We start from the raw sequence: 18,897 nt of genomic DNA, 5'->3' as shown, positions 1-18,897 counted from the left end.
AGATTTACTTTTTTTTGGGTGTGGGCAGTTGAGACAGGGTTTCTCTGTGTAGCCCTGGCTGTCCTGGAACTCACTTTGTAGACCAGGCTGGCCTCGAACTCAGAAATCCATCTGCTTCTGCCTCCCGAGTGCTGGGATTAAAGGCGTGCACCACCACGCAGATATGCTTTTTAAGTTAATTTTGGTAGTTAAACTATCTTAATAATTATAGTGTGTTTGTGTAGTGCTTTTTTAAAAAAACTGTTAGCTGAATGAGTATTTCAGTGTTTGCTTACTCTAGCTATACAGGGTGGGTTACCCAGCACTCCCTGTGAGCTCTGCTGTGTAAAAGATATAGCACAATGGATACTGTCTTAGGGTTTTACTGCTGAGAACAGACACCATAACCAAGGCAGTTCTTATAAAGGACACCATTTAATTGGGTCTGGTTTACGGGTTCAGAGGTTCAGTCCAGTATCATCAAGGCAGGAACATGGCAACATCCAGGCAGGCATGGTACAGGAAGAGCTGAGAGTTCTACATCTTCATCTGAAGGCTGCGCTAGAAGACTGGCTCCCAGGCAGCTCGGACAAGAGTATTAAAGCCCACACCCACAATGACATACTTGCTCCTACAAGGCCATACCTCCCAACAGTGCCACTCCCTGAGCCAAGCTTATACAACCATCACAGATGCTATAGGCTAACAACTAGCTACTTAGGCACCAACTGGTTCTTTTTAGGGACAGTCAGAAGTCTGTTTTTCCTGGTGTTACTACTTACTTTTAGCTTATTTCTAATCAGTTTAGTGCTTTGCTGCTAGCAGAGATTGAACCTTGGGCTATGTGTATGCTAAGCAAGCGTTGTACTGCTATCTACCACCCCACTTCCCTTTGACTATTATAGTACAAAGTTGAGTTGCCAGTTTGCAGATTTATATGTGAATCAGGTTAGGCTTCTCTTAAACAGGTCATTCTGCAATTAGAACCTAGTTGCTGTATCCATTTATAGCTTTGATAGTAGTGATATGTCCATGTGCATGTTGTCTGAGAATTCGCAGATGTTTGTGCATGATATTTGAATAGAATTGTAAAATAACCATCTGAAAAAGAGGTGTCCTACACAAAGATCTATAGACTACCAAGGGATGCTGAGAGTGGGAGAAATAGTTCCCCTTGAGGAAGAGCACACCCAATGGTCAGCCCTGAAAACCTGTATAAGTAGTATACATACTGAGCAGGCTTTATTGTTATGTATTTAGGAATCTGTCTATGAGTGGGTAGGGAATAAAGGGGTATATGGGAGGGTTTGAAGGGGGGAAGGGGGAAATGGTTTACATAATCACAAAAAACAAAAAGGAAATTTTAAGAGGGTAGACTTTAGTCAATAGTTATTTTGGTTGTTTTCATTCTTTTAGGACTAGGACTACTTAATTATACTTTTATTTAATTGATATTTTACTAGCAAACTGTGGTGGTTTGAATAAAAATGGCCCCCATTGGCCCGTAGGGATTGACACTATTAGGAGGTGTGGCATTGTTGGAGTAGTTGTGGCTTTCTTAGAGGAAGTCACTAAGGGGTAGGCTTTGAAGCTCTCCCTCAAGGTAGCTTAGGGTCTTAGTCTCGTCTGCTGCTGGTGAATCATGGTGTAGAACTCAGCTCCTTCTCCAGCACATGTCTGCCACCATGCTTGCCTCTGTGATGATAATGGACTAAACCTCGGAACCTGGAAGCCAGCCCCAATTAACCTACCTACCTACTACCCAGTTACTAACAGACTTTTATTTAGCTGATACTTTACTAACAACAGAACTGGCTAATTTGATGTCAACTTGACACAAGCTAGAAGGAAACTCAGTTGAGAAAATGTCCTATCAGATTGGTCTATAGATAAATCTATAGTCGTTTTCTTGATTGATGATTGGTGTGAGAGGACCCATCTCACTGTGGATGGTATATTTCCTGGGCACGTAGCATTGGAAGGTATATGAAAGCAGGCTGAGCAAGCCATTAAGGAGCACTCTTCATGGCCTTTGCATTAGCCCCTGACTCCGGGTTTCAGTCTTGAGCTCCTGCTGTGATGTTCCTGGGTAATGGGCTGTAAGCTGTAAAGCGAAATAAACCCCGTCTTCCCCAGCTTGCATTAAAGTAGCAATAAAAACCTCTATGACACCCCAAAGGTGTTAAAGGTGTCTCATGCCCATCTTACTCTGTAAGTCACCACTGTCCAGAAAGGAAGTTGAGTTCGTTCTGCTTTGTGAAGCTTTAAGCAGCAAATCACAGTAACTGCTATATTTTAAAACCTTCCTCTTCACATTCGTATTTGATATCTTTTGAATAGAAAACAAGCATATGCTTGTTATAATTGATACAGATATCCTAAGAGGATTCTTATTCATCAAAGCACATAACTCCATTCACATCGTAGGTGTTTTAGTTTTTAAACATTCTGTTTTAAATGTCATGGCATTCGGGTATTCATTAGATGTCTGAGGTATTTATTGGTGTTGCACGTTTCTGTTTTGTTCTGTGATACAGAGTAAGCAAGCCCACTCACCCTGGGTGAACACCCCCATCCTTTTTTAGCTGCTTCTTTATTTACCTATTTATTTATGCTAGGGTTTGAAGTTGGCATCCCCAATCCCACCTCCCTCCCTCCCTCCCTCCCTCCCTCCCTCCCTCCCTCCCTCCCTCCCTCCCTCCCTTCTTTCCTTCCTTTCCCTTCCTTTTCCTTCCTTCCTTCCTTCCTTCCTTCCTTCCTTCCTTCCTTCCTTCCTTCCTTTATTTGTGCTCGGAATCGAACTTGGGGAAACCTTTTCCCACTGAGGTGTATTTCTAGCCTTTTGCTTAATTTGATGCAGTCTCACTAAGTTCCTGAGGCTGGCCTCTAATTTGTTATCCTTGTGTTTCAGGTACTTGATTACCTGGGGTTGTAGGCATTAAACTCCACCATCTCTAGGTGTTTTTTGATGTCTTTAAAATACAATTTACTGGGACTGGATAGATGACTCAGTAGTTAAGAATACTGGTTGCTCTTGCAGAAGACCCAGATTTGGTTTCTAGCACCCATATTGCAGTTCACAATCGTCTGTAGCTCCATTTCCAGGGCACCCAACATCCTCTTTACCTCCACAGGCTTCAAGCACACATGTTGTGTACTGGCATAGATGCAGGCAAATACTAGATACACATACATTCTAAAAAATAAAAACAATAAATCCAGTTTACATATCTTAAGAAAAGTAGATGTTGACAATCTAAGCAGTGTCCCAAGAGTGCAGCTGCTGTGTTCTGTGAGGTCTTCCCTAGGCGACTGCTTCTTCAGCTCTTTTTGCATATGGTCTTTGCTGCACCCCCTAGTGAAGCCCACATTCTTGTCCCTCCTTGCATCACCCCTTTTTTTAATAATTATTTTTCACAAACTATAATCACGATCGGTTTTCCTTATAGTCATTAATGTCTTGTTTTAAAAGTCTCCAGGGTCAGACTTTTCATAATCCATAAACTTTGCCAGCTTGTTACATATTCCTTCATGAGTGCTCAGTAGACGTTCCAGATGCTCAGTGATAAGTGATATAAAAAAGATTGAATACAAAGGCAGGCATAATCCAATTGCTTTCTACAAAATAAGACATTAAAAAGATTTATGAAATGTAAAACTGATTTTTCTGTTCTGAATAAAATATTTTTTCTTAGATTTATTATTTAAATGCATTTTTATACATCAAACATTAAGAATATTGAATATTTTGAGAATCATAATACATAAAATAATTGCTCAACTTTTATATTAATTTCCTTTCATACCATAAAAATATCACTAATGAATATATAATACTATCCATAATTGAGGATCCTATATCTAATGTTGAATAGTAAATTGTTTCAAAACATACAAAATATTCTTTGGGAGTTAAGCATAGTAAAAGCATAAAATATTAAAAATGAATCATTAAGAAATATATTCAAAAGTCCTTATATTATTACCATCTGACATAATGAGAGAGCATTTAAAACGAATTATTTATCTGTGCACATTGTCAAACAATCAGTTTATTTAAAAAAGATTATCAGTGTGTCTAGGAGAGAAATTATTTTATCAGTATGTATATTTTAAAAATTTCAAAATAACAAAAACTCTTTGAAGTTAAACATTAAGAAAATGCTAATTTCAAGCACAGTGAGAAAAATTATCAATAATATTTCCATGATGTTCATAGAATGTAATTTTAATGAATAAAATTTTAAAAATTAACTTCTAAAAGTCTAAAAGTGCCATTTTTTGACCCATGAGCAAATATTTTGTTTTGGAAAAGTTATTTTTCTTAAGAATATAGGTTATGCATATGCAGAGTGTATTCATTACGGTTTTTAAAGAGAAATGTCAGAATTTCTCAGTTTCATTTTCTGACATGAAATTATCAGTACTGAAGTTTTGGGAGCCCTCAATTTTAGGGGCTTAGAGGTTTAGAAGAGGGACCTGTGTGAGTTTATTTTTTATTCCCAGTTTGTGTCCCAGAGCTCCTAGAACTCTTAGGGCTTTGAGTGACAGGAAGGGGTTTGTTCACATTCAGCCTTCTGATCACATCGAGGAGTTTGTGTTAATGAGGTGATGTAGGATGAGGCTGGTCCATAAAGAAACTGGAGTGTTTGGACTTCACTCCTGACTTCGGGGAAGGAGTTGGGTCTGCTGGAGATGAGTGTAATCTAATAAAAGATCAGTAAAAATAAGACAAATTGCTGGGTTTAGAATCTCAATAGGTAGAGTCCTGGGAGTGTGGAAGGCTCAGAGCCTCCACTCCTGCTTCCATTCCTTGCCCTGGCCATTTCTCTTTTTCCTTTTCCTTTCTCTTTCCCCTTCCTTCCCTTTTCCTCTTTCCCCTTCCTTCCCCCTTCCCCCTTCCCCTTACCCCTTCCTTCCCCCTTTCTCCTTCCCCCTTCCCTCTTCTTCCCCCTTCTCCCCCCTTCCCCCTCCTTCCCCCTTCCCCCTCCCCCTCCCCCCTTCCCCCTCCCCCCTCCCCTTTCCCTTGTCCTTGTCCTTTCCTTTCTCTTATTTTCTTAAACTAGCAAATATTAAGTAATGTGTTTCCCTGGATTCTGTAAGCCTTTTAAATCCGGTGGATAAACCTGCGGGATGTTGTGGGAATCCCTGGTTTATAGTCTGGTGGTCAGAAGTGCCTGAGGCTTGATGGTGTGGTGCAGCTCTTACCCATAGGGATCTGATACTAACTTCAGGTAGAGTGACACTAAGGTCACGGAGGGGAGAGAACTGGGGACTTGCTTGGTGTGGAACATCTCACATTTCAGGTGAGAACAAAGGGAACCTGTATTTGAGACTTGCTGTTCTAAAAACTGGAACCTCATGAAAGCATAGACTTTATTAATTTGCTTCATTTTATGAGAGAGGTATGAGAGAGGTGTCTTGGCTCTAGAATTAAGTCAGTAAATATCTGAGCAAATGAATTCCTGAGGGAGTGACACAGAAGCCTGCTAAGTCTATGCAGAAGATGCAAGCTTTCTCTAGGTAGTGTTCTTCAAAGACCTGGACTTGTCCCAAAGCATTATCTGTATTTTGGTAAGATTTAAAGTCTTTCCTTTTAGGACATAAGAAAAGCCCCAATCCTTAACCCCCCCCCCCCCTTTTCTTATGTAGCCTAGGTTGATGACTGACTTTATGTAGATGACCTGGAATGCCCAGTATTACACACTCCCTAGGAAAGCGTCCAATATGTTACAGGGGGGTCTTAGGGAATCATGGGAAGTTTTACTCATCGTGTTAACACATAAAATTTAAGCATTACTGATTGCTAATGTAATAACTTAGTTATTTTGCATTGGCATATATATTTCTCCCTGTATGTTTTAAACCAACTAACTAACTTTCTTTCTTTCTTTCTTTCTTTCTTTCTTTCTTTCTTTCTTTCTTTCTCTTTCTTTCTTTCTTTCTTTCTTTCTTTCTTTCTTTCTTTCTTTCTTTCTCTTTCTTTCTTTCTTTCTTTCTTTCTTTCTTTCTTTCTTTCTTTCTTTCTTTCTTTCTTTCTTTTTCTTTCTTTCTTCAGGGCCCTTCTATGTAGTTCTGGCCATCTTGGAACTCACTATGTAGACCAGCCTGGCCTCGAATTTACAAAGATCTGCATGCCTCTGCCCCCTAAATGCTAGGGTTAATGTGTGCCACCATTGCCTGGCTTGTTTCTGACATTTTATTGAAAAGAAATTTTTTTGTACAATTTATTTTGATCATGTTTCCCTCCCCCAGTGCCCAGATCTCTGTCACCTCCCTACCCACCCAACTCTTTCCTGTCTCTTTAAAAGAAAACAAAAACAAGAAACAAAGTACAAAACACAAAAAATCAAAATCAAAATAAACAAGCAAAAGATCAATAAGATAGAAAAAGCCCAAAGCAGAATGACACAGAAAAACTGACACTACTGTTGAGTTGGTTTTCACTACTCCTGGAAACAGGGGCTGCACTGACGTGTGGTTAATGCACTCAGTGAGACTTTGAGTTCAAATATGTATCAATCCTGTTGTGTCTAGAAGACACTTCCTTGGCTCCTCAGTCACTTCTGGCTCTTAACAATCTTCCACTTCCTCTTCTGCGTGGGTGCCTGAGGTTGAGGGCACCTGGTACTTTTGAGGACACTGTTATCTTAAATAAAATCATTTGTAGGTTTTAGACTTTGAATTAAAGTGAAGTTGTGTTTGTTGCCTTTTTAAAGCCAGACCATTCTCCTTATGTTCCTTGAAGATTAGTATCAGCCTGCCTGTTTTGCTCTCTCACGGTGTGCATTGGTGATCTAGACAAAAGTGTTCCCTTTAGGGTTGTCTGAGCAGGCATGGGCAGTGTCTTGCTGGGAGGATTCCTTGCCTTATTCTATTCAAAATCTTCAAGAAGATTCTAGAGACAACTCACGATTCCTAGAACAGCAGTTGGACACTTGGTGGGCAGGGCAAATTGAGTGGGTTAAACATTCAGACCCTGAGCATAATGACATTTCAGAGTCTTAGAAGACTTGTGCACAGTGTCTCTGGTGCACCTCTCCCAGGCAGCGTTTATAGTGGAATGTCTGTTGTGCTCATTTAAAGGTTTCTAGTCAGCACTGGTTCTTGTCTTGGCCAGTTCATAGCCCTGAGACTTACTGGACTAGAGAAAATGTGTGTGCTTCCTAGTGTCTCTGCTTTTCTTGTCCCTATTCTGTAATGATATTCCAAGTAGACCTGATATTTTTGCTTTTATAACTAAAATATTTGGATTTGATCGGTATTTTTCACTGTCTGTACTTTTTAGAAACAATGAAAAGTCTTAGAAGAAAGAAAGCTCATGGCATTACAACCTTTTGAAGAGTTAAACCAAAATAAAGACAGAGGACAGCTGGATCATGTTTATTGGAAGTTAGAATAGGTCAGACGAGATGGTATAGTTGCTAAGAGCACTACTTAGCAACGGACCCTAGATTTTGTTCGCAGCACCCACATCAGGTGGCTCACAACCACAGGTAACTCCAGCACTAGGGAATCCAGTGACTTCTGGCTTTCACACTCAAGGGCAGATACCTACACATAGGCACACACACCTATACATATACGTTTAAATTATAATTAAAATATTAGAGTAGGGTGTTATAGACACATGGAGAATCTAAACTCAAAACTCCCTGGAAAGTATACACATTTAGCTTTGATCAGTTAATTCTGACATCAGAGATTAGGATTGGGCTCTTAAGTACTTATTTATTCTGAAAAAGTTTATTACATTATTTGTTAAGCTACAAGTGATGTAGGGCTTCCGTGTGTGGGGGGTCATTTGTGACTCATTAAAAACAAAATATATTATGGGAGTATGTTTTTTTGTTTTGGAGACCTCCATGCATCAGCTTTGAAAATAAGAGCAGGGAGCCTTGACATCCATAAATAGGATTAATTAAATAGGTCAGCACTGTTTTATGGAAAGAAACATGGGTGATTTGAGAGAAGTGAGCACTTGAACATGGCTGAAAATAGGATTATTATGGGTGGACATTTCCAGCGTGCATCTCCTGAGACCGCTACCTAACAGCTAGATGCTCACTTGCTGTTTGGGAACCGGGGCACAATTTGATCATCATCATTATTTCTTCACAGATTTCTGCTGCCTGGCCTTGTAAGCTCGTCTGCCCGTTCATTCATCAACCCCTCAGTGTGTAGCCATAGTTACAGGGACACCTCCTAGAGAGGCTGACATTGTATCGTCACTGTCTAGCCTTTGTTATGAACAAGTTCAGCACACCTACACTTTCTCAGTTACTGTGAAATACCTCAAAGTGTCAAGGCTTTCCTAAATATAATCATTTTATGTCAGCTTACCTGTTTCTCAGAGAGGATAGGAAAATAGTATAATTGGCTTTATAAAAAGGTAGCTGTAAGGATTAAATTAAGTCATTCATTGCATGTAAGGCATTGAGTAGAGGGCTGGTGCATCAGGAATTACTGATAATGTTTATTATCCGTTTCTTGAGGAAACTACATTTGGAGTAGCTTTCACATGCTGGTGTCTGTGTTAGTGTTGAAGGTGTAATGCAGAGTAAAACAGCCCTTCATTTGGATGAGCAATGTTGATATTCCAGATCCCACACATCTTTTAAAAGTTTTAAACACATGTATTTGACACATTCTTGGTTTTGTAGAATTATAAAATAAGTGTGCCAATTTGTTCTAGTCAGGAATTTCTGGTTTTTCTTTCTTTTGTTTATTCAATAGTTCTTTTCTTTTTTCAGTTTTTTCAAATAATTTAGAGGGGCTGGAGAATGACTCAGCAGTTAAAAGAGCTTATTGCTCTTACAAATGCCTGTGTTTGGTTTCCAGCACCTACAAGGTGGCTCACAACTACTCCCTAACTCCATTACTGTCCCCATGGGCTCCTGCACACATGTGATGCACATAAAGTCACAAGGACACACATACATAAAATAATGAAGATTAAAATGTAATTTACAGACAAGACATCATGAGAAATTGGGATGAAATATAGATAAGTGTAGGTTTCTCAGGAAAGACACACTTTTCTTTACTCCCCACTTTTCCCTCTATTGTTTGCTGTTCTAATTTCAAGTTTGTGAAAGATTTCTACTGCATTACTTGAATAAAACCTTTGATAGTATAGTACCTCTATGGTTTAGGTGTGAAGTATCTTCCCAAAAACTTTCCTGTTCAAAGCTGGATTGCCTCCTGACGGGCTTTGGGACATAATTGGGTCACAAGGCTTCTGGCTCAATCACTTAATCCTCTGTTGGATTCATTGATGGTGTTGGAAACTTACGAGGTGGGGCTTGGCTGGAGGAAATAAATACCCGAGGGCCTGCTTTGAGTGGCTGTAGTTGTCTCTGATCTTTCCCTTTCCTGTTTGCTGCCACGGAGCTAGTAGTAGCTCAGGCAACTCCACTATGCCACCCAGATGATGCTCTGCCTCACTCTGGAACGTCTTGGAACCCCTGAACCTGAGCTGAAATGGCTATCAGGCAGCTTGCCACAGCAACACAAAACATACATTGTGTGCAGGTGTATTCCTTTGTGTTGCTCTGACAAACACCAGAGAAAAACAACTTCCAGGAGAGAGTTCTTGGCTTCAGAGTATCAGATTGTGGTTGCATGGCCCCAGATGTTTGAGTAGAGCACAATTGTGGTGACATGTTCACCTCATGAGGGTGGAGAAACTTTACGGACTAGGGACTAGGGACCAGGTATAAATTTCAAAGCCATTCTCCCAGGAACCTGTATCTTCCAATTAAGTCCAACCTCCACAACCTCCAGAAATGATTATCACTGGTTGAGGCACAGCCTTAAACACAGGAGTCTGGGGGCCATTCACACTCTTACCGCAGCAGTTAGGAAGCAGGAAGACCATACAGTTTCAATTGATGAGTAAAACTGCCCAGGTTTGACAAGGATTGGCTCTGACTTGTTTGTGGATGCTTTCTTTCATGAGACTGAAATGGCAAGATCATACATTTATTACTTTGGTGATAGTCTTTTATTTTAGCCAGTTTTGAATGCTGTAGATAATATATTCTTAAATTTGAAATATCATTTATTGAAAGGAACAGGAGTGAGTCCCTGGTTTATCTTTTCTTGGAAGACTAATGTCCTACTACCTGGTAATCCTTTGCTACTTGACAGATGCTCTTTGTGAGTACTTTTTCAGACAAATGAATTTATTGAACCCAATTAGTCCTCACTGCAGAGTTGTAAGCTTTCTCGCCTATAATAACTAACCCTTACCTACTCATTTCTCTGTCTGCTGTATTTATTTAGCAGGCAATCAGACCTCTGTGCATTTCCCATCTCATTTGGGTATGTTTGATGGGTGAGTGGTCTTGGTCTTTATAAGAAAACAAATTGGGGCTGTTCAGGAATGCTAAAGAGAATGTGAGATAGACTTTCCATGTTTCACCTGCAACTGCTTGTTTCAATACTTTAATAGCTTTCTTCAGCCTCACTCATTCTATGAAAGGAAATAGGGTTATCCTCACCTGGCTTTTTGGTGAAAATACACTGGTTCTGGGCATTAACACACCTTTTGCATTTGTAGATCCTGGTTTTTAAGGAATCTCTTGTAACTTTTAAAAAAATCTACATTAATTTCACATGTCTCCTGATATCTGCTTCCTTTATTTTAACAAATGTCTGGTGATCTCATTAATAGGGTTAAGTATCCAAGAGCCTCCTGTGAGCTTTATTTAATAAGGCTAAAGGAAATGATTTGCAAGACAAGTATGTATTTCTGTGGTTATGCAAACTCACTAGTGGTTTTTATTTTTCCCTTAGAAGTAAGTAAAACATAAAGTAGAATGGTTTTTAAGTTCTCTTTTGTATTCTCTTTTAGGTAGTATTAAAGATAATCAAACATTATCAAGAAGAAGGACAAGGCACTGAGGTTGTTCAGGGCGTGCTCCTGGGTCTGGTTGTGGAAGACCGGCTAGAGATTACCAACTGCTTCCCGTTCCCCCAGCACACGGAGGATGATGCTGACTTTGATGAGGGTAAGGCTATGGGCTGCTGTCAAGTGTGTCTTTGCAGTGAACACAAATAGTGTTAGCTCATTTCTCACTGGAACCTTCCTCTCGTACTGGGTTTGCTTAAGTTTTTATAGTTTCTGGAAAAAAATGACATGTCTGTGCAATGAGAATTTGTATAAAAAAGTTTTATTTGTCCTGTTTGGCATCCATTGTCTTCTGTTTTAAAGTGTTTAAGAAGAGGTAAGTTTTGCTAGCTGTTTTAGAAAGATTATCCTTGTAGTTTAAAGATTATACCAGCCACAAACACTTAGGAGGCAGAGGCAGGTAGATCTTTGTGAGTTTGAGGCCAGCCTGGTCTATAAAGCGAGAGCAAGGGCTTTGTTATAGAAAGAAACCCTGTCTCAAAACCCCAAACCAAAACAAATCCAAGTTGAAAATAATTTCTTTTCACTTTCTTGAGCTCTTAGGACACAATTTATATGTAATTTCTTTAACTTTTTAACTGTCACTATTTTATTTATTAGTCTCTTAGAGACTTGAACATATTATAAATGTAAGGTATATTTTTGCAGAGGTTGATTCCATTATTCCCACCATCCACCTGGAAATCAGCTTTCATTTAGTATCTCCGGAAAAATCCCATGCCTGACTTTGTTTCAGATACGCAACTGCTCGTGTGTCATTTTAAAACTTCTGTATAAAATGGATTTTTTTTTTCTGTTTTAAACAGGCCAGTTTTCATCTGGATTACTGTAAGCTTAAACACCTTTGATAGGATTAATGTTGGGATTTGTGTGTAGTCTGTTAATAGCATTACCAGAGAGATCAATTTTTCTATTCAGCATATCTGGAAATAATTTAATATTCACTATTTCAGGACTAAGGGACAAGTGGTTGTTGATACAGTTGTTTTCTCTTACAAATGAGTTGTAGAGTTTTCTTGAATAAGTGTGGCTGATGAGAGCACAGACCATCTCAGAATATACAATGCCATTACCTGGTTTTGTTGGGTGGTTGTTATTTTTAAGTAAAATTCTTTTGAATATAAAGAAATGATGTTTAGTGCACTTATGCTGTGTAGTGTTTTGTTAATTTTAGAGTTTGATCACTGGACGGTAGCCTCTTATGAGTTTAAGATAATTAGCTAGTGAACATGTACTTTACAAAGCTTGTGTCAGGTTTTAAGTCAAGAAGACACTTGGTTTAGCATTTAGTAATACAAATAATTTTTAAATCCTGGGCATTATGTCCTGTTCTGCTTAATTTAAGATTTCTATCAGCCCTATTCTCTGCATTAAGAAACTGAAGTGTGTGTCAGAGATTAAGATATGTTGACTATAAAACAGCATAATTCCATATCTAATGTCTATTTATGTACAAGTTTCAATCTCTTGGTTTACCTTTAAGAGCTAACGAGGGGCTGGGAAGGTGGCTCCGATTGGTAAGCCTGTCACACACAAGCGTTGAGAACCCAAGTTCAGATCCGCAGCGCTCACATAAAGCTTCTCTGTGTGGTGCACATCTGTAACCCCAGATCCTGGCGAGGGCGCCGGGCAGAGAGCCGAGCACGTCAGTGAGTAGCCAATGAGGCTTCAGGAAGACCCCGCCATTGACCTTTGGTCTCTATGTGTGCAGCACCGTCCCACACACAGACAGACAGACAGAGACAGAGAGACATGCAAACACAACATTCCAGTGAGATTCATCACTTTCGTTATACCTGTGAAAGTATAACATAACACTCTGTATTTCTTCATAGCCTTAGGCGATACATTTGAATTTCGGTTACCTAACCCATCTCTTTTCTTAACAATCATCAGAGTGTGGTCACCATAGGTTTTTTTTTTTTTTTTTTTTTTTTTTGTCAAACTTAAATAAAAATGAAATTTCCCACTATGCTTGGGTATTTTAGAATAGTCCTAAATGTGGATTATTTTGTGTCATGATAAAGACCACTTGTTTTACTCCCTTGTTTTTCATTATTCAGTGCCTCCTCAAATTGGTATTTATTAAGAAAGACGTCATTTCTTTGGCCACCAATTTTATGAAACTGAAATATCAAGTATTTCATAGTTATGGCATTATGTAACTTGGGTTTCTTGAGGTTTTTGTTGTTGTTGTTGTTGGGATATGGGCTTCTTTTGTGCCTTTTATAAAGTGAGGAATTTTAATCTGTGCTACAAATGAAATATTAGCAAATGCTTTAAACTGCGTTGACAAGCTGATTCCTGTACCTGCTGTTGTAAATAAAGTTTTATTGGAAGGCTGTCCTATTTGTTTATGTATTATTCACTCTATTCCTGCTATAGATGTTAGATCTATACAGTAGCCTTATTGGTCCGTATCCTAGATGTTATGTTTGGGCTCTTTGAAACATTGTGACTGGTAATATACCTTTCTTACTCCTTGTTCTCTTCCTCTTGTTTGGGCACAGAATAGGATGATAGTAAATCTGTGCTCGCTGTAGTTGTTCAGTGCTTATGTCTTCTGGGCGATGCACTTAGTTTGCCCAAGTTCAGAATATAGTGTGAACACCAAAATGAAAGCTGTAGTACTGTTGGTGTCACTTCCCTGGCAACCCTGGGAGGTGGCAGAGTAGGTAGCTCTTGCTTTAATTTTCTCACCTTTTCTTTTAAAGAAAACAACACACTCTGGGTTGTTGATGTTTAGTGGGCTTGATTCGCAGGTGTCAGCTTGTGCCTGCACTGTGAAAGAAAGGTTCATTCTCCTGCGACGGTCAGTAGCCCACGGTCAGTCAGTTTCTGTCCTATCCTAGAGTGGCTTTCACTGGGCGCATGCTGATGGCTCACTGAGTGAGTACCAGAAACCTGGTGGAGACAGTTTTCTTGGGATAAAACTGCTTGCCTAGTGGTCTCTTGAATTATGTGTTATATTATTATGTTATTATGATACTGTAAAACCTAGAAATGTGTCTGTCTTCTTTGTTTCTGTTATGTTTTGTTTTTTGATGCAACATAGGTAGCTTTTTGAGTGGTCCAGTTTTGCTCAACTTACATTATAGAATTTGCGTTTTAAGGTTATAGTGAGGAAACCTACTCAGAGAATATATGCTTTTTAAAATGTAAGTTAAAAACCCTCAAGTTAAAATTCCCATTAGGGGGCACTATTATCAAGCTTAGGAGAACTAGAGACTAATTTGTTTTCTCAGACATACAACCCGAGGCTTGCTAACAGCACAAAATATTTTCATCTGATAAGATTCAGATCCTGTTTTATACAACTGAATTCCTTAAATATGTTATAAAGTGTACTGAATTAAACACAGATTCAATAACTCACTGTCTTGTTTTTTAGCAGACTAAATCAATTTAATATTGCAGATGTTACAAAAAGCTTACCTTTTTGTATCAGAGCCAAATTCATAATTTTTATATTTGGAACAGAGAAACTTAATTTTGCATGCCTTAGGTTAGTCATAGAGAGAGAGTGGTCACTGTTCTCCAAACTCGGTCTCCTTAGAAAGGCAGCAGGGAACTGCAGAAGGGAATGGACTTAGATAGCAAGTCCGTGGCATGCATGAGACCCTGGACTTGCTTTTGGCCAATTTTCGTTGTAGCAAAATTTTCTTTTGCTAAAAGTTTAAAGTACAGAATTATCTCGAAATAAAAGTTAAAGCAGAAAGTGTTCCCAGGACTCGTTAAATGATTACAAAGTCACTTTAATGAGATGAGGGCTTCAGAGGAGTCCCGTGCAGCTCAGGTGCTGCTTCTACTGCTGGGCTAGGAGAGCGAGCTCTCAGTCGTCATATTTGTAATGTTAAAGCTGTGCTGGATGGCAGAGACAGTCTTGGTCTAATTACTTGTTGCGTGGTCACCTCCCTTCCTTGGTTGTCTGAAGCCAGAACTGCTAGAAACCTACCGGAGGCTCCTCCTTCAGCTTTGTGTTGCCTCAGAATTCAGAGCGTGGTCAGGACAGAGAGCATGATTCGTAGTTTTCAGAAATATGGAGACGTTTTATAGAATGATGTGATACTTGCTTAATGTTTCCTTGCCTATATTGTTAGTAACCACTATGATCTGTTGAATACATTCATTCTAAAAAAACTATCTTTTTTTTAAACAAAGGACTTTTTGGGTAGAAATATTAGGCAGTTTTCTTGGTAGAAATATTAGACACTTCAGGGGTTATGCTTGAAGCTTGTTGGAAAGATAAAGTGAAAGTATGATAAAATGCTACATATATTTCAGGGACAAAAGATTACCCACGGTTATTTATTTCAGCATTTATGCAGAAGTGACATTGTGCAGATAGTGAAAAAAGACAGAAAGATAGCAAATCCTAGTTCTAGCTGGGAGAGAAGCGTGTAAATAATGTGTGGCGTGTACTTGATACATTTGGGGTGAGGTGGAGAGAAGGGTAGGAGTGAGTAGATGTCAGGATGCTTTCTTGTTTGCGATGACCTCACAGAAGTGATGCTTAAGCAACTGCTAGGATGATCGATTCTTTGTGTATCCTAACTATCCACATTTGTGGGACATAGTAAATAATGTGGGCATCTCAAGAAATAAAGAGCAAACTGCTGTGATGATTTGACTTGGCATTTATTTGGAGAAAGTTTCTTGACTGATTCCTTGACTTGAGATGTGGCTGCCCCTGTAGTATGTAGGGCTCGAAGCTTTGGAGAGGCGTGCCCATGATAAGCAGGTCTTAGTGTGCTGTGCTAGTCTCAGCTTTGTGGACATTTAGTCCATAGCTCTGTATAAAACATTTAGTAAAATGTTTGATACATTTTAACTATTTAATAAATAATTCATTTTACAAGTCTAGGCAGCAGACCATGTCACAATTTATATAGTTCTGGTTTTGTTGTTGTTAGTCATGGTACTATTTGAAATGTCAAAACATAAACATTTGATGATTTTGTGGTGACCGTTGAAAGCAATGAACTAATTTAGATTAATGCCTTACCAACTTATTTTGATCACTCAGACTGTGAGTAAAACTTTAAAATGATATGCCTTGTAAGGTGGTTAGAAAATACGAAATAAAATCTAAATGTGAAACTGAAATTTCAGTATATTCAGGTCTTTTTGTTGTTCTTAAGTGTTTTTTAGGAGTACCTATAAAAGTGTGGGCAAAATCTGGCTTCATTTTAAAACTTTCAACAGTGTCATTGTGTTTATTTCATGTCTTAAATTTCACTTTTTAAAAATTAGTTGAGAAACACCATTGCGCAGAAAATGCACTGTTGAAAATCTGGTCCATGTGAAAGGTTTTTCTGCTTAAAGAAACGAAAGCGCTCTACGCCGTCCTCTCCGCGGTCCCCAAGTGTAAGTGCTATGGTTTGGAAAGAAGCCAAGGAAAACCTGTTTGAATTTTGTGCAGACTTAAAGTAATACTGTAAGATTTGAAAATTACAGGTGGATATAGTACTTAAATAGTATTTAAAATTCCTAAGTTTCCCAAGTCTAAAAACATAATCCTTAAATTACCATTCCCAGTGGTTTAAATTTTAATTAAATAAAAACTGTTTTACTTTTGATCCACAACAACTATAGGTGAAGATATTTGAATTATTACTAAATTTCAAGCTGATAATCATTAAGAATGAACTATTTAACACTAATTAAAATGTCAAAAGACCACAATTAGACCATGTAAGCAAAGGCTCTGTTATTTCTGTTTTTCTATAAACCGTTTCCTAAGAAGCAAGTTTCAACTCATTTTCTATTTTGCCTAGAAATGTTGACCAATTTCAGTCCTCCAACTAACTATATTACCTTACCTGTAAATTGTATGTGTATAACTAGACTAATTATAATTAGGTTTGGTGTTTTTGATGTGGATGTTGCATTTTCCAAAGAGAAATCTATAAGACGTAAAGTCCGTTTGTTGTGAATTAACCTTTCTGCTTGAGATTGCTCCCAGGGAGCTTTCCATACCTTCACTGTTTTCTCACCTGAGTCTTACTTAGTACCTTTGTAGAGACCAGCAAGCTTCGTTGGTACCCTTTATCTGCTTTCTGATGTAGTGAAACACAAAAGCAGTGTTTATTTTGACCTAATATAGTATAGATTTATATACCCTGAATCACTTCCTGGCCATGCTCTTGTGTGCATTTATTTACCCTTGTTTTTTCTAACATCTAACTGTTAGACATCGTTTAACATGTAGGCAGCCTCTGCTTGAATAAGGAGAGGATTGAATGTTCATTTCAGCAGTCTTTGCAGAGATACGTCCACATTATTTCTATTTGACAGAACTAGATAGGTGGTGATGCTGTACAGACGTGTTTTATAGCAGGTAAGTTTAGAGCCAGCAAGTAGGAGTCTGACTGCAGAGCTAGTTGGAACTCTAGAGATTTCTGACCTGCCGTTAGCCTGAGCAGGCTGCAAGGATGACAGCAGTAGCTGCAGCTGGGCCTCTGCCAGCCATCCTTACTGAATCTTACTATGGGTTCTGTTGGGGAAGGGGAGGACTGCACGGGTCTGCTCCTTATGGAACTTGGCTGTTTTGAGCAGCACATTTGGCTTGAAGCACGGAAGCCTAAGAGATGATGTTAGTTGTTAGGTGTTATATGATGTTAGAGGACAAAGTGAAAACTGATAAGTGAAGATGCTAGATTCATTTTGTCTGTCTGTCTGTCTGTCTGTCTGTCTGTCTGTCTCTCATCCATTCATCCAAAGTAGGATGACAAATAAATATTAATTCTGTGATTTAAAATTACTATATAACAAAATAATTTATTCTTGAAATTTTACAAACGGATCATTCTTGCATTGTATTAGTAGTATATTAGTAGTAGTGTATTTTATTCTTTTCACCTCATTTGATAGCAACTCCCGGTGCTTTAAATGTGCTTAGTGAGTTGTTTTGGTGTTTGTTGTTTGAGACAGGGCCTCGTGTAGCCAAGGCTGCCTAGAAACCTTACTGTAGCTAAGGGTCTTCTCAAACTCATTCTCCTCCTGCCTCCTTCCTCGGCGCGAGGGCTGCAGACAGGAGATGGACCACCACCTATATTTACATAGTTTTAAAGTGTATTACTAAAGTTCCTCGTATTGTGAATTATTTCTCCTTAAAATGTTTTATTTTGATTTATCATATTTCTATCAACTCAACTCGAGCTCAGTTCTACCTTCAAAACAGTAGAAATTTGGTACTAGAACAGTGTGAAGGATTAGGTGAAGAACAGTGAGGCGATGCCTTGATTTTCCTCTGGTGCTTCAGTAAGGAAAGGGATGGTAAGGAGAGGACACGGCATACTCAGACCTTAGTGTGTCTAGGTGCTTCCTATTGCTTCACAGATTCTGGGTGTGAGCGGCAAGCCAGACTGCTCTTTCTTCAGAGTCACCCATGTGTTTCTTTTCAGATTGTCTCCTACAGGGCGTTGACTAGAAAAAACACTAGTAGCTAATTATGGGAACTGTACAGGCAGACTTAATAGTTCTCACTTGGGAACTATACATTTCCATTGAGAGACATGGAAAAGGAGGTCTAGACTGAGCTTCTCTGTGGTTCTGGTTTCCCCTGCTAGTTTGCACATTTGTGATATGGATCATATGGTAAGTAGGGAATTGAGGAAAGAAGCACAAGGTTAAATTAGTGGCGCATCTAGAGATGGGAGCTCCAGCTAACATGCCTGTGCACGGAGATCCAGTTGAAGAGAACTGGACTGATCCTGCTAGTTTGTCAGAGACGCTGTCAGTGAGTGGTGCAGACCTGAAATCAGCTTACAGTATTCACTTAAAGCATTGCCATAGCTGAAGTCTGTGGTTGTTGAATTTAACCTAGATTTCAGAAAATGTAAGTTTATGTGTGTGTGTGTACCATACTCGTTAAAGATCCAGAGCAGCTCTAAGCTTTACATGAACCATAAAGTAGTGGTGGTTGAATCAAGTCAGCTCAGGCATTCTGAGCACAGTCTCTGGAAGTCAACACAGCCTCTAGTATTGCTACCCAGAATGGA

At 39.0% G+C, this 18,897-nt stretch overlaps 1 protein-coding gene across 1 annotated transcript in view; it reads left to right on the top strand.

Moving 5' to 3' along the window:
• The window catches only part of Eif3h (eukaryotic translation initiation factor 3, subunit H), a 78,899-nt gene that overhangs the window by 12,000 nt on the left and 48,002 nt on the right, over nucleotides 1–18,897 (top strand). The window contains exon 2 of the mRNA NM_080635.1: nucleotides 10,838–10,994. Coding sequence (NP_542366.1) covers nucleotides 10,838–10,994 — 157 coding nt within the window. The remainder of the gene's footprint in view (nucleotides 1–10,837; nucleotides 10,995–18,897) is intronic.

The sequence above is a fragment of the Mus musculus genome, chromosome 15 (genome assembly GCF_000001635.26).
Source record: "Mus musculus strain C57BL/6J chromosome 15, GRCm38.p6 C57BL/6J".
Classification (NCBI taxonomy): Eukaryota; Metazoa; Chordata; class Mammalia; order Rodentia; family Muridae; genus Mus; species Mus musculus.
Note: the sequence above shows the minus strand (reverse complement) of the source record. Positions and strands in the feature narration are given on the sequence as shown.